At 43.6% G+C, this 24,677-nt stretch overlaps 1 protein-coding gene across 6 annotated transcripts in view; it reads right to left on the reverse strand.

Moving 5' to 3' along the window:
- The window catches only part of TIAM1 (TIAM Rac1 associated GEF 1), a 401,703-nt gene that overhangs the window by 15,115 nt on the left and 361,911 nt on the right, over positions 1-24,677 (reverse strand). For all 6 annotated transcript variants that reach the window (XM_058296149.1, XM_058296148.1, XM_058296153.1 and 3 more), the window contains 9 exons: positions 19,568-19,747; positions 18,702-18,770; positions 18,301-18,426; positions 16,654-16,762; positions 13,883-14,062; positions 13,658-13,776; positions 6,916-7,024; positions 3,062-3,120; positions 2,427-2,529 (listed from right to left, as the gene is read on the reverse strand). In XM_058296149.1, coding sequence (XP_058152132.1) covers positions 2,427-2,529; positions 3,062-3,120; positions 6,916-7,024; positions 13,658-13,776; positions 13,883-14,062; positions 16,654-16,762; positions 18,301-18,426; positions 18,702-18,770; positions 19,568-19,747 — 1,054 coding nt within the window. The remainder of the gene's footprint in view (positions 1-2,426; positions 2,530-3,061; positions 3,121-6,915; positions 7,025-13,657; positions 13,777-13,882; positions 14,063-16,653; positions 16,763-18,300; positions 18,427-18,701; positions 18,771-19,567; positions 19,748-24,677) is intronic.

Consider the following 24,677-nt stretch of genomic DNA (forward strand, 5'->3'; position numbering starts at 1 on the left):
TAACACTTAAATAATCTAAGTAACTTTAAAAATAATAATAACAGTAAATATATTTTAATAAAAGACAATTGAAGATAAAAAAAAACATGCTCAACATCACTAGCTATTAGGGAATTGCAGATCAAAACTAAAATGAGATATCATCTCATACTTTACAGAGTGGCCATTCTGTTAAAAAAATAGAAAACTTCAAGTGCTAGAGAGGATATGAAAAAACAGGAACACTGTTGGTGGGAATATAGAATATAGAATGCTGCAGCCTCAGGAAGCCAAAGATTGGTCTGCCATATGATCCAGCAATCTTGTTACTAGGAATATATTTAGAAGAACTGAACACAGGGACGTGAACTGACATTTGCACACCAACGTTGATAGTAGCATTATTCATAATTGCTAAAAGATAGAAACAACCCAAGTGTCCATCCACCCATGAATGGATAAACAAAAGGTAGTATAGACATACAATGGAAAGGTACGCAGTTGTAAAAAGAGATGAAGTCAGGATGCATATGACACTGGATAAATCTTGGGGACATTATGCTAAGTGATAAAAAAACAGACACAAAAGGACGAATAGTGTATGGTCTCACTAATAATAAGAACTAGATATGATGAGTAAATTCATGGAGGTAAACTCTAGAATATAGGTTACTAGGAGATAGAAAGTGGGTTGAGAAGGAGGAGCATGATATTTAACGCATGTAGAATTTTCAGTAAGGTGGATTTTAAGTGTGTGGAAATGTGTAGAGTTGATGTAACACATTATAGTGAGTATAACTAACAATGCTGATTTATAAATGTGATTGTAGCTTCAAGGAGTAGTCTAGGGATATAAATGTCAATTGAAAGGAAGCTAAAGTATAATTTAGTAACCGTGTAACAGTGATTTTGGTGGTGGATGAGGATTGTGATTAATATTACAAATGCAAAAATGTTCTTCTATTACAAGGTGTTAAGAATATGCTGATACATGGGAAAAACGTTCTAAAAATGACCTGAGGTGATGACAGCACACTTCTATGATGAAACTGGCAGCCACTGAGTATACTTTTTGGATGGAGTGTACAAGGCAGGGCATTGTATATACTACAGTGTACCCTGTGTTGGGTGATGGACTGTGGTTAACAGTGCAAAATGAGAATGTTCTCTCATGATCTATAACAAATGCACTGTACTGATACATGGCATTAAAAATAGGGTGGTTTGTGGGAGAAATACACCAAATATAAGATATGGACTATAGTTACCAGTGACATTTTGCCATTTCTTTCATCACTTATAACAAATGTTCCACAACAATGCAAAGGGTTGGCAGTAGTGCAATGTATAGGAATCCTATATGGTATGCATGATTGTCTGTAAACTCACAACTTGTTTAGTTAAAAAAAAAAGTCAACTGGCTATAATGTGGGGGTATGAAAATATATATATTGCAAGAAGTTTCTTCTCATGACCTGGACTAGGGTGAAGTGGTTTAATCAAGATCTGACCCAGTTTTACTGTTCAGGTGGGGTGACAACAAGTGGAAATGGGAGAGGCCGAGCATTGCAAATCAGACACTAATAGCTTCATGCTCACCCGAGATGCCAGAAGCATGAAATGGAAATACAGGATCACCATGAACCTGTGGAAGTCCACCTGACTGACTGAAAGTTGCACCTGCTGTCCGGGTGAGATAGAGAATAGATGTGGCCAAGAGATCCCCAAACATGTCCCTTCCAGGGGTTGCCCAGGAAGTACACCTCCCGAGAACTCGGCCCCAGTGAGGCCCTGCCTAGATGGCTCCTCAGTCACAAAAACATTGATTTTCTCAGTCAATACCCTGCCGAAGTTTATTTCTCTTCTCATGTGCCCAATTCATCATCTAATTATCAAGTTTAGTCCTTGGTACCCAACAGCTTGCCTCATTAGCCTTTGGATCACAGTAGAAGAACTGACATTTCAAAACCCTTCACACGAATACCAAAGATAAATATTTGTAATACTCGGGACAAAAACACAAAATGGTTTTTCAGTTGCTTTTTTGTGTGTGATTTTGGTGGTCTTTTTGGTCTCCTGGTTAAAAGGCAAATGAGTCATTTACAAGGATTTTGTGTCCTTGTGGCCTCAAGGATTCTTTCCAGAAGGAGATGACTCATTGCTACTCAGATGTTAATCATTGTAATATTATTAAAATACGTAACAGAATGAACGGAACTCTCCAGACCAATTCTGATGATATTACATCCATTCACCTGCTTGATTCATTTCATTCATTTGAATATTTAATAATTGGCTGGGTAAATAAGAGGAAATGGAGAGTTCAAGGAAAAAGAAAGTTAAGCAAAGAAGAAAAAAATAGAGGGTGGTTATACCATCAGTATGGACTCAGACAAACAATACATGTGCACATCAGAAATACGTAACCAACACATTCCAGAATTTACCTGCACTGGCCAAAGCGCGAACCTGCAGCGCTTCGGTCGGGATCATGTGCCGAAATCGGAAGGGGTCCCAGTCCTCGTAAATGGAAAGCCTGTGAGATCCTACCTGTAGGAGAGAAGGATCCAGTGCCTAAGACCAACCTGCTCTACTCTGGACCAGTCCTCCAAAGGTCCTAAACCAGTGACTGACTTCACCTGGAGCCCCAGACTGGCCCCAAGGAACCCTACCCAATGTGTGCTCCATTGTGCATCCCGTAGAAAGTGAGAGGCTGGATGCTAAATATGCAGCATATGCAAAAATGCTTCCTAAGCATATATAGACAGGGGGCACAGGAAAGAGGAGAAAATGGAGTCCCAAACAAGAACAGGAAAAGAGGAGGAGGTTCTGAGCCAAGGAAGACTTAACAGCCATTTGCATTCAAGCTCTAAACATGAGCCTGCCAGGAAGAAGTAAGGATGGGAGATACCTCTAGAACCCTTAGCAAAGCCCCCACTCCCCTGTCCCCCCCAAAAAAAGAGGGAGAGAGAGAGAAATCATAAGTGCTTGGGCCTGACAACTAGAATCTTATGCAATAAAACTGAAATGCAGTTAGAAAGACAGGCACTTCCAAATGACGGGGTGAAATAAGAAGTCTTACAAGTTTCTTCTTCTGCTTGGAACCGTCTTTATGCACAAGGACCACAGCAGTTTTGAAGACTGGAAAAAGAAAAAGTAAAGGAAGTTATGGCACGGAATGTTTGGGGATTTTCCCCTTATTTCAATAACTGTGGTGATTGCAGTTATGATCCCAGTTAAGTGACTCCCACCCGACCTTCCATTCATTTTTCGCACCTGTGAAAATCAAAAGCCACTTGACACAGCATGTTCCAGGTTCAAAGTAAACACAGAAGCTAGACCAAATGGAAATATCATTGCCCCAGAAACTTTTAGGTGGAAAAAATAAAATAAAGTTAACTATGGTACCATTTCAAGTTTAAAACCTCAGCAGACACATGTCCAGCAAAAACTAGTTCAGCAACTGGAGGACTAATACAACTGCTCAAGATGATTTACATTTCTGCAAACTAAGCTAATATTTTACACACACGTGTTCATAATTCAGGAAATATATAATTCATCTTCTTGACCTGGAAAAACAAGGTGATTTATGACATAAAATGCAATACCATTTCCAGACTGAATTCTAGTGAGCTCTGTAAAAAGGGGAAATGCAGGCTTTATCCTGGTGGGGGAGTTTAAGGGGGGGGCAGGGGAGATACCCTAGAGTTGTGCCTAATCTTCCATACGGTTCCTTAAGCAATGATTCCGACTCTCCTCTCAGTAGGGAAAAAAGGCAGCGCCCAGAAGGAACGGACGGGCCTTCAGCCCACCCCTTGGTTCTCTGGGTCAGGACTACTTTCACACTCTGACCCGCGGCACAGCCAGGTCCAGTCACGGAACAGCTGGTAGGAGCAAGCCTGGGTGCACCAGACCCAAATCACAGGGAGAAAGAGTGTGCAGGGAGCTCTTCACTTTCTACCCTACTAAAGACAAGCCAGGCTTCCTCTGTGCAGGCGCCTCCTAATTTCCACAGCAGGAAAATAAGCTTGAGCTGCAAAGAAAACAGCTCCAGCCATGGGCCTGAACTGCTCCGAGCCCCTCACAGGGAGTTCCCACTGACCCAAGGGCAACATCAACGCTCCAGCGCAGGGCCAAGTGCTGCTGGCCTGAGGAACCTCCTCGTTCCTACTGGGAAGCCTTCGGAGACTCCCGCAGCCAGGAGAGTTCAGTCCCCCTAAAAAGCGCAAGAGGGCGTTACCCCAGGAGAGGACGCTACTTGACGGCCCCCAGGAATCCTACTCTCCAGCGAACTGCTACATCATTGGAACCACAGCTCCAGGCATGACTTCAGGCCCCATGAAGCCTAGTTGGCCTGCCTCGACCTCATCCACCTGGTCATCCGTCTAGAAATCACTACTGAGCTCACAGCCATAGCGTCTCCCTCTGGGCTATTCTCCTTTAGTTCACTCCCGCTGTTGCCCAGTCCCCTGGCCTTGATACCACAAACTCCTTGGCTAGGCTTGCTGGTCAAAACCACTTTCTTTGGACCGCAGAAGGTAAACATTTAATACCATTCAAAGCAGAAGTCTAGATAATGTTTTTAAAGAGAGAAGTTGTGTAGACAAGCTTGCTCTTTTTCTCTTTTAGGGTGATCATCATTGCAGCAAGTGAACTTCAATTTAAAAATAAAGCTGCACTATTTCCTGAGATTAGAGGTTTAGAGCACAACAAAGGCCACAGTTTAACCCAAAAGCTGCCTGTTCATCTCTATCAACCTCCTTCCCCCAGAGCAATGCTTCCTTTTTCTAAGGCTCTGTCTTGCTACTTGAAATCACAGCCAAGCTGTCAAACATGCCACCTTTAATGACTGGGAATCCATAAATAAGCTCATTATTATGACGCCCTTTGTTTGTCATCCTGGTTTTAATCCTCTCCCAGTCTCTCTACCAATCACTGTGAGGAGGATTCTGAATAACGATAAGCTTGCCTCTTATCACAGTGGTGGTTGTTTTTAAACTTGTTAAAGATGGCCCCTACGGAGTTTGCTTTCAGGGTGGCGCAGTGGGGTTTGGGTGTGCATCTTCCCTTCACGACCAGGAGAGGTGTTAGAAGCTCACACTTCCCCCTCTGAATCCGTGAGACATACATACCCGCCCTGTGAGCCTGTGGAGTAAGGAGCAACCAAAGCCTGAAACCTCAAAACAGGCATTTTCCTGAACCATGGCCCATGGGCCAAACCCAGTTAGCTTCCTGCTTATACAGCCCAAAAGCTCAGCCTTGCTCTTTCGTTTATGGCTCTTTGGTTTACAGCTGCTTTGGCCCCAAACTTGCAGAGTGTGTGATCTCTTGGCCTGGGAAGCCTAAAACATTTACTATATAGCCCTTATTAGAATAAGTTTGCCAACCCTGCTTTCCACCATTCTCCTTATTCTCCTATTCTAAATGTTTATTTCAAACTACAGGCAACCTGTAGGATTCAGGGGACAAATCATAATAAAATCCAAACATTGACCTCTGGAATGGCTAATCTGTAGCCCAACATCAGAAACAGGCAGACGGTTTGGGCCCTTTAATTCAGATAAATGTCCTACTGAGAAACAGTAGAGGAACTGTAACATAAAAACAAAAGTGGTGACCCTGGAAAGAAAACAAATACTCCTCACTCCAAATACTCAATCCCACCAAAGGCGACAACAAGTTAAAATATACCAATGTCTCCTTAGGTATTGCACTTAGCCGCACATTCTCCCTGCACACTTAATGGGCCTTTGTTATTTTTTGTGAAATGGCATCAATGGCAAGAGTGGCTCTCTGAAAATTTTAGGAATATTAAGTTTCTCAATAAAGGTTGAGTGATCTAAGTAAAGAATCCAATAAACATGTGCATGAAACGTTGAATTTACTATCATTAGGAATGTTCCGTTTGGGAATACTTTGTTCTCATCCTGGAGGATTAAAAGGTTCAGTTAAAGAAGCTGTAAGCAAAACCCCCAAAGATCAGAAAAATGAGGTAAATTAAGAAAATGGTTAATATTGCAGGTTCCTTTATGCTATGTTCCTACCTATGACTATTCTAAGGTGACTTAGGGAAAAACACAGCATAGAAGAAAAGCATGGATGGTTGATTATTTTATACTCAGCAACAACACTGCAATGTGGCGTTCAAGCACTCACACTGCAGCAAGTCATATTTCCTGGCTTATGTGCAATTCCCAGTGAACTCATCTATAGTTTTTCTCTCTCAAGCAAGTGTATTATAAAACAATCACGAGGTCTCTAATTTCCATGAGAGCATCAATCTGAGCTAATTTATTAAACACTAGATCATTTTCTACTCATATTATATTGTCTAAATTCATATGATAAAATAAATCATTAGTAACAATTTGCACTTCACAACTCATCAAGGCCCCCCAGTGCTGCCGTGACAGTTCAGCTGAGAACCTATGTCCTAAATCCCAGCATTAGATACAACAACACAGAGTCAGGGAGAGAATAAAGGATCTAGGATTTGGGGCCAAAGACATTTTTGTCCTGATTTTTGTTTTTTAAGTTTTAGGAGGTACTGGAGATTGAACCCAGGACGCTGTACATGGGAAGCTGGCACACAACCACTAAGCTACATCCACCTCCCTGTCCTGACTTTTTCACTTTTTCCTTGATCATCAACCCATTCTTTTGAAATTATACTCACAGCAGCAGTAGCAACATATTTTCTTTCTCTGCCTCTGTCTGTACCTGAAACAGACACGGCCACACTGTCTACACACATTAATAATGGAAGGTTTAATTTAGTATTAGCGAGATGCCAGTGGCCAAAGCAGGTAGGCCAATCCAGAGAACTGTAATTAACTTCATTGGATTAAGGAGTTGTCATGGAAAAGAAATGCTTGTGCTTTAAATAATAGGCAGGCCCTTTTCCTCCCCTTAAACTTCTCTGCTGATACATACCAAATGCCGCCAGTTCCGGCTCCTTTTTCCACTTCCCCAGTGAGGCCGGCGGGTTCAGCCAGATCACGGCGGTGTGCAGGAGTAAGTCCCCCATGCTCAGATCTGCAACCTGGAAACAGGGACATGGAGAAACTTACCAGGAGGGGTTTTAAATACTCACTCAGCAGACTGATGTCAAGAAAATGCTGGCTCTGTAAGTGCTGGATTTTTGCTTTCATCTAGCCACATTTCAAAAAGGTGGCAGAAAGGTACAAATTAGAGCTCTAAAGTTCCCAAGCAGTAAACCCGTCAGAATGCGCTACAAAATTGGAGGCCTTTTGTGTGAGAGGACAGACAGTTCCCGGAGGAGATACTAATGGGCCAAGGCAAAGATCCATCCCAGAAAACGGCAGACATTTCTATACGCAAGTGAAATCCCCGTGGAGCAGAGGTCTCCTGAGAAGTGATGGAATCGATTATTTCTTCTTCTTCCTACTCATTTTAAGGAAGATTTCGTTTCACTTTAAAGGAGGAAGAAGCCAAATGAGGGATTTGAAGATTCCTCTAACAAGGCATCGGCAAGCGCTGGAGTCCACAGAGTTAAGTCCAGCCAACGCCTCAGGCGGTCAAATGCTAAAAACCATCTCAGGCTGGCAAGTTCCTCCCCTCAGTTTAGAGCCATCCAGACACAAGGATTCCAGAGGTCCTATTAGGAATCCAGTGTTTACTCCTCAAAACGGCCATGCATGTCTGACACACCGCGTTCCACTGGCCTGCTTCCAAGCCTTTCAAACTTCCAACGTCCCACCCTGCTTGGAGATACTCCCAGCAGCCTCATCATAAGTGGGAAAATCATCTGGTGTCCTAACCTGGTCTCGATGGAAATACATCAGAGGACACGGCTTTACCATAATCAGGGTCTCTTCCACTTGCACCTGCCCCTAACTGTGAGGAAGGCCCTCCTCAGATTTGTCTCCCCACTTCTACTCTCTGGGTCCACAGAAATCAGGCCCAATTCCCTCTTCCTCAGCTGGCCTTTCGAATATTTGAAGACTCAAAGTTGAGCTTCGCATGGACAGATGGCCCTAGTTTATGCTGCTGCTTCTCACGGCCCTTCTGGAGCCGCCTGAACAGGGGAACGTGGGGCACTGGAGATGTGATCAATTTGTGCAGAATACGACTGTATGATGCCACCTTTGGCTGGCGGATATCGATGAACACAACCCAGGGAAAAGGGTTTTCTAATAGTCACGTTACTTTGCTAGTCCACATTAAGTAAGCAGTCAATCAAATCCCCAGGATATCAGCTAAGCGAAATACATCGATTCCACTAAATGCCCACCTCCTTCCAAACACCCCTGCGAAGAGTGGTTATAATGAGAAGTCAAATTCCCGACTATTACGGTGGGCCACAGCCTGACGGGATATGTCTTTGAAAATGGTTAAGGTCACTGGGGTAAATTATTATCCAAACTCTACACCCTCACTGGGATAGAATGATCTATGTGCATCTGGTGCCACGTGACTTGCCAGCGCCAACCCCTAGATCAGGAGTTCTTAACCTTTTTTGTTCCACGGTCCCCTTTGCCAGTCAGGTGGAAACCACGGACCCCTTACTAAGTCCACATTATACTGCTTATTATTTAATAAATACATGACACCTGCACCAGCACATCACACAAGAATTTTTTAAATTTTCAGTTCAAACTAATGAACCCCTGAAATCTTTCCACGGACTCCTGGTTAGGAACTCCTGCCCTAGATCCATCCCTGTCCCCCTAACTCTGGGCCATGCAAGTTGGGCCGTGGACTTGCCATAACAAGTTCCCGCCAGCCCTTTTGTGCTTCCACCTTGCAGCCACGGAAAGGGCATAACTTTCAACCTGGATCCTAGAAAGAAGGGGCGTGGAGTACACCTGAGGCTGACCTGAGGCCGGGCCTTCACCAAGAGAAGCCAAAGTTGAGCCCAAATGTGTAGCGAATGTTTGCTTCATGAACCACTGAGACTTCGAGGTTGTTTATTACATGTGAAAAATGGGCTAACACAGTCCCAGGGCACAGGGTTTCTCTCTTTTGACAAGTTTCCATGCAACAAGTATGAGGCGGGGGTGGGTGGAGGTGGGGGGTGGGAGGTGTCGGTGCTGTTCCCCGTTTTGGGTTCCTTTGCTACTTTTCTGAATTTTCCTCCCAAACCCCACAAGTGAGTTCTGCTGCGAGGCCTCTACCCTAACAGGGTCAGGACTGTGCTCCTGAGCTCTTCTCTCGGGGCCATCTTCAAGAGGAAATGCCTTCTTTGGCTTTCTCTTCCTCCTACCTAAGCAAAAAGAGATGCTACATGTGGTCCAGCCCACAGTTTCACATGAGGTTAAAAGGTTGAAGCCCTAGTGACAAATGTTTCTTTCCCAGATTTGTTCTCGGTGAACCATGTTTACCTTCAGGCACCTCCTGAGGAAAGCTGGCTCAGGTACCCTCTGTTCCTGGCACGTCACTATCAGCACCAGCAGATCCTGAGAAAGGCTCTAAATCCATTCTAGGTTTTTGCTGGATTTTGCCATTCAAAGAAAACTACAAATATCGGAAAACACCTTTTGGAAAATCAGGACATAATGAACGTACCTCCAATTGTCTGCCTCTCTAAGTCTTTAGGATTGCTCAAATATGCTGACCCAAGGGGTATGGTGAACTGTAACTGGTCAGGATGTAGACCACATTATTTTCTCAGCACCCATTCCCTCCTAGGTTTTTAGTTTTGTGGAATCAAGATCATTGTATTCTTTCCAGTTTGAACACCATCAAGTGAGAAGAAAGAGATCCAAGGGAACTGGAGTCATTTTCCTTCTGTAATCAATCACCTTTGGCTATTATATCTCTGGCCCCCAATAGCCACCATATTTCCCTTTTGTTCTTCTTACCCTGTTTACTGCTAAAACATATTCCTTTGTTCTTCTCCTCGGCTTCTTTGCCAAGACTTTGTTGTTCTGAGCTTTAGACCTTCTCATAACAATATATGTTTTTCCTGCTCTTTAATACTCAGTCAAATCTCCCTCCCTCCATCTTTTACACATTTCCTTTTAATCTCAGCTCACAAGAGGACATTGTATAATAATACTTAATCCTTTTGCTTCTCACCAGAAAGATTTCTTGTTTGTCAGAAATTAATTTTTGAGGACTTCCAATTTCACTTAAGCCATATCCCCTTCCATAGTCTCTGACTTCAGAGTCATATCTTTCTTTCTTCCTAAATTCTTTGCAATTTACTATCACTATAACCTTCCAGTTTTTAGCATTTAGGTCATTTGCTCCTAAGATCTTATAATTCAGAAATTAATTAGGCATCACATATAATAAAAACATTCATTTCTTTAACCCAGTAAAACTTGCTTTTGGCAGAATTAAATAGAGTAAAATAAAGGGGTAAAGTTGCATGATCAAAAATTGTTTGTGGTATTATTCATAATAGTGAATAAATGTAGCCAAGGAAATTCCCTAGTGACAGAAATTAAGTAAATCATGATCCAGCCATGCAATGAAGTATTACAATCAAAATTTTTTGGAAAATTTTAAAAGAACATGAAAGCTATTTGCTCAATTTAAAAAAAAGTCAAGGTACAAAATTATTTTAAAAACATAGCTATTTCGGTATACTCATGCATGTAATTTCAAAAATTTAAAATAAATGCCAAAACATTAAGAGTGGTAAATTGTGTTGAGATTATAGTTTTTCTTCTTGCTTTTTTTTTTGGGGGGGGGAAGGGCGCTTTTTCCTTAGCAAGTATAATAAATATTTTCTCTTAAGACACAAATTTTACGAGAAAAGGAGAAGAAAATCCAGATTAGCAGTGTATTGAAGAACTTTGTTACCTTCTAAAAGATTAGATTATCTGTAAATTGAGATCATCAAAATATAGAGCCTACAAGAGCCTAAGAGCTTACAAGACATTAGGCTCTGTTTCTAATGTCTCGTAGAAAAAAAAACAACAACCTGTGTTTCAGTATAAAACAATGCATACTCTCTACGGGTTATCAGATTCTGACCCTGTTCACTTCTTTGAGCTATACTGCAACTCTTTGTAAGTTGTAGGTAACTGATAAATTCAGGGCAGTGATGTAATTGACGTCCATCCCACTTTTGGAAAAGCAAGTTTGTTGTTTGTTTTTTGTTCATTTCTTTACTTCACATAAATCTGTGTTTTCACCCTCAGAACACCTGTCTGGCCCCTTATACCGCATGAATCAAATAATTCTTTAACTATTAATCTTCATTTTTACATCTCTAAGAGGTTTGCGATTTCATCGCTTTCTGAAAATGATATTTTTTACATTCAGATAATATGTTTTGTTTCACCATGCACATAAAAATGAACCCAGGGAATAACTCTTTCTATTTCTGAAGATGAGGTTGCTTTTTTTCATCAACATAAGCAAAGTTTACTCAACACCCTTGCTTTTAACCATCTGTTTTAATTTCCTTGGCCGTTCAAAAACCTCATGCAATTGGTTGGCTTAAACAATGGGAATTTATTAGCTCACAGTTTTGAGGCCAGGAAAAGCCCAAATCAAGGGGTAACCAAGGCGATGCTTTCTTCCCAAAGCCTAGTGATCTGGGGCTGGCTGCCGGTGATCCTTGGTCCTGGGCTCCTCTGTCACATGGCAGCCTCTCCTGGCTTCTTCTCTTCCAGGTTCTGTTGACCTTCAGCTCTTGCTTCCTGTGGCTTCCTCTCTGCCTGAATTTCATTCTGCTTATAAAGGACTCCCTAACAGATTTAAGACCTGTCCTGACGGAGGTGGGTCACACCTTAACTTGAACTAGCCTCATCCAAGGGGCCCACTTACAAGGGGTTCACACACACAAGGATGGATTAAGTTTAAGAAGGTGCTTTTCAGGGGTACATACAGTTCCAAACACCGCACACCATCCTTCCAGTCACAGCAATAGTGTTTTTCTTTTTAGTTTGTTCTGCAGTTTTTCTCATTTTCTCAATGTGGCAAAGAAAACTGAGTACAGTATTCTAGACTAATCATAGTGTGCAGAAACATTGATGAATATTACATGTCATGAATATTGATTCATCTCAATATTAGCATTTTTCTTTATGTAAGCCCTTCTTAATGACTAAAGTGCAACTTCCACTTCACTCTTTTCCAGGTATATCAAAGTCCTGTTATTAATTCTTCTAAGTAGTTTTTTGGGAGACTTAATTTCAGAAAATTTTGAAAATTTTTCACTCAACCAATATTTAGTTGAGCACTATGTACCAGAAATTATTCTATATCTCTGGAGATTTAGCCTTGCCTTTTTTTTTTTTTTTAAGATTTTTATTTCTCCCCCCTCCTCATTGTTTGTGCTCACTATCTGCTTGTCTTCTTTTTAGAAGGCACCAGGATCTGAACCCAGGACTTCCCATGTGGGAGGGAGGCACCCAATAGCTTGAGCCACATCTGCTCCTTGTTTGTTGTGTCTACTCGTTGTGCCTTCTCATTGCGTCAGCTTGCCATGCCAATCCGTTGCATCAGCTCTCTATCTTCCTCATCTTCTTTAGGAGGCACTGGGAACCAAACCCAGGACCTCCCATGTGGTAGGCAGGCACCCATCTGCTAGAGTCTCATCTACTCCCAGCCTTACCTTTTTTTTTTTCCTCTCCCCTCACCCCCCTGTGTCTGTTCTCTGTGTCCATTTGCTGCATGTTCTTCATTGTCTGCTTCTGTTGTCAGCGGCACAGGAATCTGTGTCTCTTTTTGTTAAGTCATCTTGCTGCATCAGCTCTCTGTGTGTGCAGCACCATTCTTGGGCAGGCTGTACTTTCTTTCGTGCTGGGCAGCTCTCTTTACAGGGCAGACTCCTTGAGCGTGGGGCTCCCCTACGCGGGGGACACCCCTGCATGGCATGGCACTCCTTGCGCGCATCAGCACTGTGCATGGGCCAGCTCCACACGGGTCAGGGAGGCCCGGGGTTTGAACTGTGGACCTCCCATGTGGTAGACAGACATCCTATCCATTGGGCCAAGTCCACTTCCCCACCCTTGGCTTTTAACTACTCTTACTTACTGATGCATAGCCCTGATTATGGTAATTGAAATTCACTCTCTCACTTAAAGAACAAAATCAGATGCCCTGAGGGGTAAGGGGTGAGCAACAGGAACATGCCTGGTGCCTTAAGAATTAACCCAACTAAGGAAGAAAATTCACATAGCCTTGGGTACAGGGTAAAAGTAACAACAACAAATATCTTAGTGACTACTTTATTTTCAAATAGTACCGTGAAAAAACTAAAACCCAAATACAGCTTTACTGATAGATGCTGTTGGAGACTAAAGTTCAAATATTAATCCACGGTCCTGTGGGTGTGAGGCTGCTTGTAAATGGACCTTTGAAGATGTTATTAAAATGGACTTTTGACGAGGTAATTACTAGTTAAAGTGTTCCTATTTGGATGAGGCCAAACTGAATCAAGGTGCCCTTCATCCACATGGCGGGAGTCCTTAAAAGGAGAGGCATTCTATCCAGACACACAGACAAGTGAGCAGAAGTCAGAAGTCAAAAGCCAAAAGAGGCCAGGGAGCGATCGCCGTGTGATAGCTTGCCAGCACCAGGCCACTACAGACTTCAGAGAGAGCAAAGCCTTGCTGAAACCCGGATGTTGGACCTGTAGCCTCCGAAACCACGTGACAGTAAAGCCCTACAGTGTAGGCCAACCCTCTCTGATATGTATCGCAGCAGCCCTCGCAACCTGAGCCAGGTGCCCCGAGAAGGAGAGGGTCCTTACCTCTTTTTTCTCCCCAGTCTGCTCTGCAATCAGCTGATCAAACACGGCGCCAAATTCTTCGTGGATTTTCTGCATTTCATTGATGTGACTCGCAACCTTGTTCATTGTCTTGATGGCCACTAGAAGAAAACAGGGCGCGAAACGAAAAGCAATGGAGAGGCTACTTAGAGATGCTCACGGAGAAGCGAGAAAGGGGGAGGCCATCTCGCGGGGCCGGGGGCTCACCATCCAGGTGGTAGTGCTCCTCGCTCTCCGCATCTGTGAGGGCGAAGAGCTCCTTCAGCAGCAGCGGGTACTTGAGAATCCTCTGGATGGGCTTGATGAGGTAAGACTCCAGGGTGGATGAGTGCTGCTGCTTCGGGTTCTGGGCATCCAGGAACGCCTTGAAAGCCGTGTCTGTCCTGGCTGGAGCAATGTAAACACAGGTTGTCAGAGAGGAGCGCCCAAATGATTGCCTTCTCCCAAGTTTAGTCGCTTCTTCCAAGAGGTGTTTTTATAGCACTGGGTGGAAAGTGGGTTCCATGAGGAGGCAAAGGCGGGGCTCAGGGAGACAACCAGAGGGGCTGGTGGTTGTTTATTTGAAGGGGGACCTGATGCTCAAAGGGAAACAGAATTTGCAAATACTACAAACTTTGTCGTTCAGGGGCTCTGCTTATTTATGCTCTCCACATTCAAGGCTCTCCTAATCGGTCAACCATTTCACTGCTGGTAGAACCTTGTTTAAGGGAAGGCAGGAAAAGAGCAGGAGCAGCAGGACAGGACGCCATGCAGCTCTGGTAGGCGGAGAGGACGGGATCTGCCACAGTGAATGCCTTTGATCATCTGTCCTCTGTTAGCTCAGGGCGGCCAGGTATTAGCACCTGCAGCGCAGGTCCCACTGGTCACCTCAGAGGGAAATGAACGTCTGAGTCAGCAATTTCCTCACCAGCCTGGCTTTCGTGTGACCCAGCTCCACCGAAAAGCAGCTCTCAGGAGCTGTGGGTCCCCAAACAAGCACAGAGGCACCCACCACTGGGTAGTTAAGGTAAGGCTAATGCCTTCCAGGTGCAAAGAAAGTGGTGGGAAAAGAAGCTCGAGGGAGGGCAAAAAGTGGGGATGGGCAAAAGACAGTAAGTCAAAGTATCTTAACAGTGGGCACATATCACAATGAACAAAAAAAAAAAGGTGAGTGAGCCAAGGTAGGAAGATATTGCAAAAGGGAATCATGAAAATGTAAAGTGATTCTTCTCACGACCATTAGCAAAGAAAAACAGCAGTGATGAGGGATGGTCCCATAAGGACCACAATCTTTCAATCCCTCTAAGCCCCAGCAAGAGGAGTCAGCCTCGCTGGGTGCAGCCATCGCGTCTCCTCTTTCCGGAGGACAAATCCCTGAAGGGAAAGGAGACTGGAGTGAGGCGCTGGATGGGCCCATGTGCCTGGGAGGCATGGCCAGGCCCAGAAACAGCGCCTGGGGAAGCTCTGGCTTCCGTGGGCCATCCCAAGGAGGGCTCCAGTCTAGAAAGGGCCTACGACTCTCCCCAACATTCTCAAGTCGAAGGATATGGGCAGGTCACCCATCTACTATATTTTATTTCACATCATAGCAGAAGAGCGCAGGGTTCAGAGCACTTCGTGGTGCAGAAAGGTCACTTCTGTCCAACCAAGCTTGAAGCCAGTAAAGACCCAGAGGCATCTACTTTGTTCTATCTCACTCAAACAGCGCTCTTCACATTCTTGGCACATTTGGCTATTAGAAAAAAGTGGGTCATACCTATCGTTTTAAGTGACAGTTTTCAAGGAGACTATAACATTTACAGGGTGCAAAAAAAAAAACCCAACATAATTGACTTCAGAATAATCTACTGTGGCAGAATTTAATTGAGTGATTAAAAATAACACAAATTGCTCCAAGGATTTTAATGGGCATATAATTTCACTGTAGAGCAAAGGGCTCTAAAATAGTTACTTTAACAATGTCACAATAGTGAGTTAACAACAGAAGTTTCAAAACACACACACACAGAGCTATACAGACAACATAGCCACATAGGAACATGGTCTAGCTCAAGCTGCAGGTCAAGGAAATTCCCAGGTTCCCTTTAAAAGTTTGTGCTGTGCTAGAACAGGGTTGGGTTGCTGATCACGAAGTTTGTCATTATCTGGTACAGGCCATTTTGTTATCCATGGACAGCGTAATATAAATATTTCCTATAATAGTTTTAAATGAGGTCAAGTTAGTTCTCTTTAGCAGCAAACATGAACACAAGATATATGGTAAATTATTTACATATTTAAGAACTCGATCAGTAGACGGTTTACATGATGATGACAGTGAGGTTTTAAGGAAAAGCAGGCTGATTTTCAAAGAGATCCCTGGAAATCAAACTTCCTGTTTGGTTCTACTTTCTTTGCTCCTTTCACCTCTTACCAAGGACACCAACCTGAACTACGGAAGCACAATTACTTTCTCAAACCTCGTGGAATGCTATCATCCTCTCAGAACACTTAAGGAGACTGCAAATATATTTTCCTGTGAAATGTGCAAAGCAAAATACAACCTCAACTTAATAAATTTTCCTGAATAACTGAAATGTTAGTAGTAATGACACAGGCTATTACTACACCTTTAGGAATGAAAATAGGTGAGGGAAGATGAAAGTCCGTGAAAGGGTACAGGAAGTATCATAGGTTATAAGAGATAATAATAGCAATTAAGGAAAAAAGCAGCAGCTTTCAAAAACCCCTATGTTTTGTATCATTGCAAAATGATTCTTCAATTCTGGCCAAAAATAGTTTGCGTCAAAACTTTCACTCTAGGAAAATGACAAAACTAGTCATTCAAGATATTAATGCATTCGTTCCTCAGGGCTCATACTTGTGTTTTCTTGGAACAATCTACCTGGCACGTCAAAGACTCTAAAAATTTCTGTCCGAAAGCCCCCACCAGGCTGTTGCACCAATGGGAACCAACCGTTGACACACACACCCCAGCACCCAACATGCACAGGCCTCACCTTTCACCAGGACCTTGGGGACTTTTGTGTGGCTGGCGCAGAAGGCACTGTAGAGCTTGAAGCGGTCAGCATAGTACAGGAAGGATCCCCCCAGCGAGAACAGCACTTTCTGGATTGAACGAGAAAACACACATAGTTCATCCTCACTCTCACGCCAAAATACGAGCTGGGCAAGAGCAGAGTTCACAGAGCTCCGACTTTCCCCCTAAGTCAGCCCCATGCCTGCGCGTCTCCGTGGCACTCCTGAAACTCCTCTTGGGAAGTACGCAGGCTCACAAAGGGGTGTTGGCAGATGATGGATTTTGTCTTCTCGGTATTTACACTGGAACTGTTGCTGGTTTTACCTGTCCTGTGTCTTTAATGACCTATCGGGGACACTTGCACATTGATGACAGATGGTATCTGGCATTTTGGACAAGGCTTTCAGAAACAGTAGAATTCTCTCGCTAGCTCCTGCTGGGAGGTGGACGTGACAAACCAAATAAGGACAGGGAATGCTTACCTCCACCGCCCCCAAAAAACCCACAAAATCAAAAAACCAATCAAACAATAACCAAAAAACACCTAAAATATGAGTCCCTGACCACAACCTCCATGCCCTTCCGACACCACTTCTCTCTTCGAGCAGGGAGCAGACGAGAGCATAAGCAAAACTGAAGGAGAAACACCCTCGGCTCCGGGAGGGAGGCATCTCTCCTGCCCACAGAGCATTCGCTGAATGGTTCCATTTATAGAAAATTCAGGAAATGCACACCAATCTATAGTGACAGGCAGCAGAGCATGTCCTGGTGCCAAGGACTAGGGTGGGAGGGAGGAGCGGGGGAAGGGGGAGGGGGTCACGAAGGGCAGGGAGAATGTTCGGGAGCGATGCCCTCGTTCCCTGTCATGACTGTCGTGAGCGTTTCACAGGTGTAACCATGTCGAAACTCATTGAATTGTGCGCTTTCAATGTGCACAGTAGACTGCATGTCAATTTCATTTCAATTAATCTGTTTTTTTTAAAGAAAAGTGCATGAGCAAGACATGCACGCTATCACCACTGCACGCAAATCAAAGAACCCTGTTGCCTGGACGTGCAGCACAGGAAATCTCCACAGTAAAGGAAAAGCCAACCAGGGAGGAGGAAATAAGCCGTAACCATCCTTACTAAGGTGCTAGTCATAAATCCCCATTAAGGCTGCAAGGACACCATGTGCCGGAAGATTGTCTTCCTCCTGGATAATGATAAGTATTTCCATTAAGCAAAATTTCCCAGAATGGGATAAATTCATTTGTTTACTGGGAAGACCCGGGGTGCTATTGTAATTTTCTAATAACTAAAAGTCTTAGAGGCCTCCTCTGAGAAAAAAGAAAATACAGAAAAAAGGTCAAGGTTAGTACATCTTCCAAAAGATGCACCAGTTTAATGCAAATCAATGATGCTGTTTTACCTTTGCCAGACAAGCAAGGTAAGGCCAGTGGCCCTCTCGGGCTGGCTAGGAATGAACCCAATGAGTCCAATGGATACTCCAATACCTTGAGCACAAGAACTTACTGAAGACAGCGTAACGCCACCTGCAAGGTTTTATCAGGGGACTCAACTTGGCCCATAGGATAACCCCACCTAAGATACCAGGGGGCAAAATTACACTGTTTGAGGAGACATACCTTAAATTGATCAACTTTCTCCAGCTTTTCCAAATCAGGTACGAGCCTCACCCCATCTTCTAAGGTTTTAAGAAATTCGACTTGAAATTCTACCATTTCAGTTAAATTTCCAAAGAGCACATCAAGCTGCAAAATGAAAAAGAATTTACTCCAATCCATTTTTCGTTAGTGTTCAGAAACTTTATTGGTATTATACAATTTTTGTATCAAAACTTGACAGTTAAGATATTCTCTGAGGCTAAGGCCAAAAGAACATAATGGGAAATAATTTAACCTATTTGTTACAATTAAATGAATTCAAAATGTTCTTCAGTATTGTGTCCCTCCCCATGCCTTCCTCTTCACCAACAAGTCAAAATTGCAACATGATGCTCACAAAGTTAAGACAATTTTTATCATACCTCATCTTGGGTGAGAAATGTTTCTTTTTGCAGAGGTTTCAGGTATCTCTCCATGAGACAGTTTAAGTCCTAATGAAAAGGTAAATCTCGTTAGCACACCTAAAAGCCTATGAAGAATCCAAAGGAGAAAAACAAATTATGTCCCAAATGCTAATATGACAGTCTTTTTGCTCATTAAGATCCATTAAAACAGGGCTCAGTCAGCCTTTTCTGTAAAGGGCCAGAGAGTGAATATTCCAGATTTTGTAGGCCATGAGGCATCTGTTACAACTACTCAACCCTGCCGTTGTGGCACGAAAGCAGGCAAAGACAATCTGTAGATGAATGAGCTGGTTGTGTTCCAATAAAACTTTATAAAAAAGAGAGCGAGCTAGATTTGGTTCAAAGGCCACAACTTGCTTACTGCTGATTAAAAGACTAAAACAGAGAATTAAAACCAGGCTCCATTGTTTTAATATGGGGACGCTAACTAAATGGCAGGACAGGTGATAATTCAAAGGAAACAGGCCTGATTACCCTTCTGCCTAGACTCAAATTAGATTACGATGATAATACCCTCCAGTTTTTCCAAAACAAAATTTCGGTTTCAGTGTTCTTTCAACAATACACTTAGAATTCTCAAGGGGATAATTTAATATTCACGAAAGCATCTTTTCTTTGTCAACAAAGCCACTGCGTTTATCAAATAAGTTGCTTTAAGAACTGATAAGCTTCCTTAACACACAGAAGGGAGCCTAACATTCAGAATAAAGGCCAAATTCCACGCAGCCGTAGTAAGAGTACTAATGTAAACACACAAACTCCATGCCTCAGGAGAGGGGAATCAGGCCCTGGAGGTGGGAAGAGGCAGGAAGAGTTGGACATACTTTCACATAGGTACGCTCTGTCTCCAGGAGCTCGCAGATGACCTTGCGCAGCTTATCGGCGTCCGTGAGCTGCCTCATGGTCACCAGCTGGGGCCCGGCGGTGTCCTGGGGAGACGGGCTGGAGTCGGCTGCGTTCATCTCATGCAGACTGCGGCAAAATGCGGCCACCTGCTCTGTACTCTTCAGAGCACAGTACAAAAGGCAAGGCAGATGTGGTCAGCCCTGATCGGAGGGGCTCGTCCAGACACTCCCTCCCAGAGGAGTCCCCCCCTCCTGGTTCATGAACTGTCACGCGTCGATTACATCTCTTGTGTCCCCCATGTGCTCCACCCTGAATGCCCAAACAAGCCTGAGAAGAAGAGCTGGCCTTACTGAGCACTTCCTGTGTGCCAGGTGCTGGTCCGATCCACCCTCAGGATGGTCAGTAAGGGCTACTTTGTTTCCACTGAACAGCTGAGAAAATGGAGGCACTGAGAGATTTAATAACTCATTCAAGATTGCACAGCTCTAAACAGCAGAGCTGGGATGTGGCCTAGACAGGCTGCAAAGCCGGCATTCTCAACCGCTCCTCTTATCTGCGAGGAGACACAGAGAGGTCCAGTGCATTTCACCCACCCTACAAACCTAACTAACTGCCAGAATCCCAGTTCAGTGCACTATCTACTACTTCGCAATGTCGGAAGACAACCTGGAAGTTAAGACTCTCCTGGTCACTACTGACAATTGACACAGAGGCAGTTTTATAGAGGGCAATAGATATGCCGTTAAAAAAAAAGGTTTCCTTCTCCAGCTTCTCCAGAGGCTGGAAGGTACCTCTCCCCGCTAAGAGTGTTGGGCCCTAAGATGGGAGATCCCAGCCTCCTCTGATGTCCTCTCTCCTGAATGATTCCAGTGAAGACCAGAACATTTGCAGGAGATTTTATCATCCACTGGAAATAAACTCTAAGAATTCCAAATTCCAGCTTTTTAGGTTATGCCAAACAGTTCTCCAAAGCATGGGCTGCTGAGAACGCCGCATTGACACCAGTAGCTCTCCACCTTGCCTGTATACTGTGATCACCTGTGGCGCATGTAAACTTCCCAATGCCCAGTGCATGTCTAGAGCACAGCTTCTGAACCATTTTGGTTCCACGGACCCCTTTGCTGGTCAGGTGAAAACCATGGACCCCTTACTAAGTCCACACTCCTCTTGTATTATTTAATAAATAAATCACACCCACACCATCATAACCCCACAAGAATAATGTTTTTCTGAATTTCAATTCAAGCTCATGGACCCCTGGTTAAGAACCTCTGCTCTAGAGCAATTCGGTGAGTCTCTGGGGTGGGATATGAAGGCACTGGTATTTTTAAAGCTCTCCACGGAATTGCTCCAGAGGCTATTTTATAGCACAAAATCTGGTTTATTAGCATGTATTCCAGCGCACTGCTCTACAACTGTTCGATGGGTGTCTCCTTGAGGGAGGAGCTGCCTTCACAAACTTGTTTTCCCTGCCTCTAATTGTCTAGTTGGGGTAGGGACAAACCACTTCCGATAAATACCTGTGTACACGCCTACTTACTTCTATCAGACACCTACCCTGGAGGAACAGGAGAGGACGCTCTCCCCAAATCAACATTTCGTGCCAGAGCTGAAAGCCTTGGCTGGCATTTTGGGCAGAGCAGAAAAGTAGCTAAAACCAAGCCTTTCCCATGGGGCGATTTTTAAACACAGATGAAGGCAAAAACAGTAGCATGCCTTTCCTTCATTAGTGCAGCCAAAAGGGAAGGAAATGGGGAGTTACTGCTTAATGGGTGTAGAGTTTCTGTCTGGGAAGATGAAAAAGTTATGGTTATCCTGGTGACAGTCCCAAACCCTTGTGACTATACTTAATGCCAATGAACTGTACACTAAAAAAAAAATGGATACAATGGTAAAGTTAAAGTTATGTATATTTTACCTCAATAAGAGAAAGGAAAAGGTGGGGGTAGGATGGGAAGAGGAAACCTAGAATAAAGACAGCACAAAGACAGGGAAAATAGGAACCTAAAAAGGATGCATTAGCGCAGGGTCACAAGAGTCGAGCCCAATCTGCAGAACTATTATCTCAAGTCTTTTCCAATTTTCACTGCTTATCTGATGGTACCACTAATCCTGATTTTTACATACCAAAAAGCACCAATCTCCTGCCAGTGGCACTGTTTAGTATTCTCCACAGAACTGTGGCTTTCGGGCACTGACTATTCCCAAAAGTCAGTGACTGACTGGAAAAAATGCACCAAAACGGGCTGAATTGTATGGTATGTATATACCTCAATGAAGTTGTTAAAAAAGATAAAAGAATGCTTTTAGTCAAAGGTTGTTTTAGTAGAAACAAGCTAAACAGGTTTATTTAGTCCCTAATTCAAGGTCATTCTTCAATATTGTCAGATACGGTTTTTTCTTAAAAATTAACAAGGAACAAATACATTCCTATCAACAAAATGTTCACACAGCCTTTAGATAATTCCTTGGCACCTGTAATAGGCAATTGCACTATCACATAGTTATGATGAAAGGAAAAGAAATTCTCACCGAAGTGAGAAGCCCATGGCCAGGTGGGGCGGACAAAAGACAACTAACCGCTCTGTCCCCATCTCATCCCAAACTTCCCTGCTGCATTCAGTTGGTACCCAACCGTGGAACCTAACAGAGCAAATGTGGATCTGGCATCCTTGCTTACACAAAGCTTTTTAAAGTGTCCCAACTATAACTACAGCTCTGTGTCTCTTGCACACAAATTAATAGCTAAGCTACCACTCAAGATAAATACCCCCACCATCTCAGTCCACTCAGAGGCAGAGAAAACCTTTCTGCAGTTTTACTATTCAGACCAGCTGTCCAGGCACCATCCAGAGCCCTTCTATTTTGTACCAATGATGCCCTGTGATTGAACTAAAAGCAAAAGTTTTAAACTTGGGGTTCTGACACATATCAACGGCAGGAAATTCCTAAAGCCTCTTTCCTCTGTGCCTCTGGTTCACACACCGTTCTTGGCTCCATTTGGACATCATAATGGAAGGTCTGGGTTTTCATTCTCTCTGTTTCACGTAAATACTTTTGAGATTTCCATCTTTTAGAGGGTAAGGTTCCTGACTTTGACTTTGTAAAAGCCACAGTGGTCTCTAAGGTTTGGCATCCTTAGTTTTAAACAGGCCCTTGGGCAGAGTTAGGTTGGTGGGATGCAGGCTGGAGATTTAGTGCTTTCAACCCAGCTGTAAACTGCCCAACCTCTGCCCCACAGCCCAGGGTCGTCTCAGCTTGCTCCAGTCACACCTCCTGGGCAAAATCCTGGATTATATTAGGAAATGCCTTTGGTATCCCAGAGCACACCCTTGGGTCCTCTCCTGGCAGTTCAGAGCCTTAGGCATCATATCCCAAAGCCCGGGGGAGATTTAGTCAGGCGGCCTCCACACAGGGGGCCAACCTCGTTCTAATTCAAGGTATCAAATCTCAGGTTTAACACAATGAAAGCCTAAAAAAAACACCACAGAATTACAAGTTACGATGCATATAAATACTGTCAAAGCATGTTATTTACAAGGTTTTTTTGAGTATTTTGCATGGAAATAATGAACGTAAGTAGAGAATATTGTCAAGTTTGAGAATTCTGTTCTAAAATATCACCTAGAGAAAGGATCCTTTGAAGGAAGAAGGAAATGCAGATCGATCTTCTTTAGAATACCTCTAATCTAGAGGTGGCCTCTAATCTACGGTGGCCAAGCTTTTCATTCCATCTCCCCCTTATTAGGGTCAAACTTGATCTAGAACTCCACAGGTACCTTCTCCATGCAGCGTAATCAGCCCAGCCCAGATGCAGGAGGAGTTGAGGGCAGCGATTTCCCACTCCATCACTGAGCATTAGGGGGTAACTGGTCATTCTGCCACCAAACACTGTATCCAGAAGTGCCCAAAAGGGGCAAGTTCTCAACACACTCCTGCCAACCAAGCTTCCTGGAACTGGGGCAAGTTAGCTAAGGACTCTTGCAAGGGAGAGGACAGAAAAGATTTCTGAGCACAAACATCTTCCCACTTGAAGACCGCAGTCAGTCATCCTGGAAACGGGAAAGCGCTCAAGGGCATTTTAGAGAAATTGCTAAAGGGTTGCAAAGCTGTTGCACTGTCAGGACTAAGAATTTTCCAAAGTAGAATGAAGAGGACAATTGCAGAAGGAAATGGGCCACTTACACCGAGACCAGCATGAAGCAGAATGTTTCTAGCATCCCTTTCTTCCTGTGGAAGATGAAAAGAAAGCACAAAAAAGGGGAAGGGGGGATAGACTTTTAAATACACACCATCAACTCAAGCGACCCAGCTGTTTAAGCTCTTCCTGTTATGCAACCACTAAAAGCAATTCTAGCTCTAGAAGGGTTCAGAGTTCTAAAACTATCCTTTGAGCTGGACTGATTTAACACATCCCACAGATAAAAGGAGTCGGAGTGGCCTAAATTCTTATACATCTTTATTTAAGCTTATTTGAGGACAAATACCAAAGCAGGGCACCACATAACTTCAGTGATTATCCCCACAGGTCTCCATCACCTTCTCAGGCTCTTTTTGAAGACACTGCCAAGGACAAAGATGTATTTGGGAAAATCAAGTGCACTGTCAAAGTTCAAGTTTCATTAAATGACACAAAATCTAAATGTTGACAGACTGATAACAATCCTTAAAGGTTTCATTTTTAAAATTTTGCTCAATTGTTTCTTGTCAGTGACCCACTGAATTTTCCTATTAGGGAGTCAGCAGTTACTGCAGGAACTTACCTGTTCAATACAGACCAGCTGATGGTAAGCTGTTGACCCATCCCCCCGAGCCTACACTTCAACATTCATCTCCTTCTCAAGAAAGTAGAAATAAGAAAGTAAAAAGGACTTCACACTTGGCACGGGGGAGGCAAGCTCAACACACTTGCTGCAGAACTGCTGGCGGAACATTCGATCTCCTCAGTCAGGGGTGGGGGAAGGCTGGCCAGACATACAACACAAAACGCTCAAAACCCCAATAAGCAAAAAAAAAAAAAAAAGGTGAGGGGAGGAAGGATTCCAATGTCAGTAAAAGCATGCAGACCCCATCTTTCTGCCGTTTAAG

Source organism: Dasypus novemcinctus, chromosome 4 (assembly GCF_030445035.2).
Source record: "Dasypus novemcinctus isolate mDasNov1 chromosome 4, mDasNov1.1.hap2, whole genome shotgun sequence".
NCBI classification, from domain to species: Eukaryota; Metazoa; Chordata; class Mammalia; order Cingulata; family Dasypodidae; genus Dasypus; species Dasypus novemcinctus.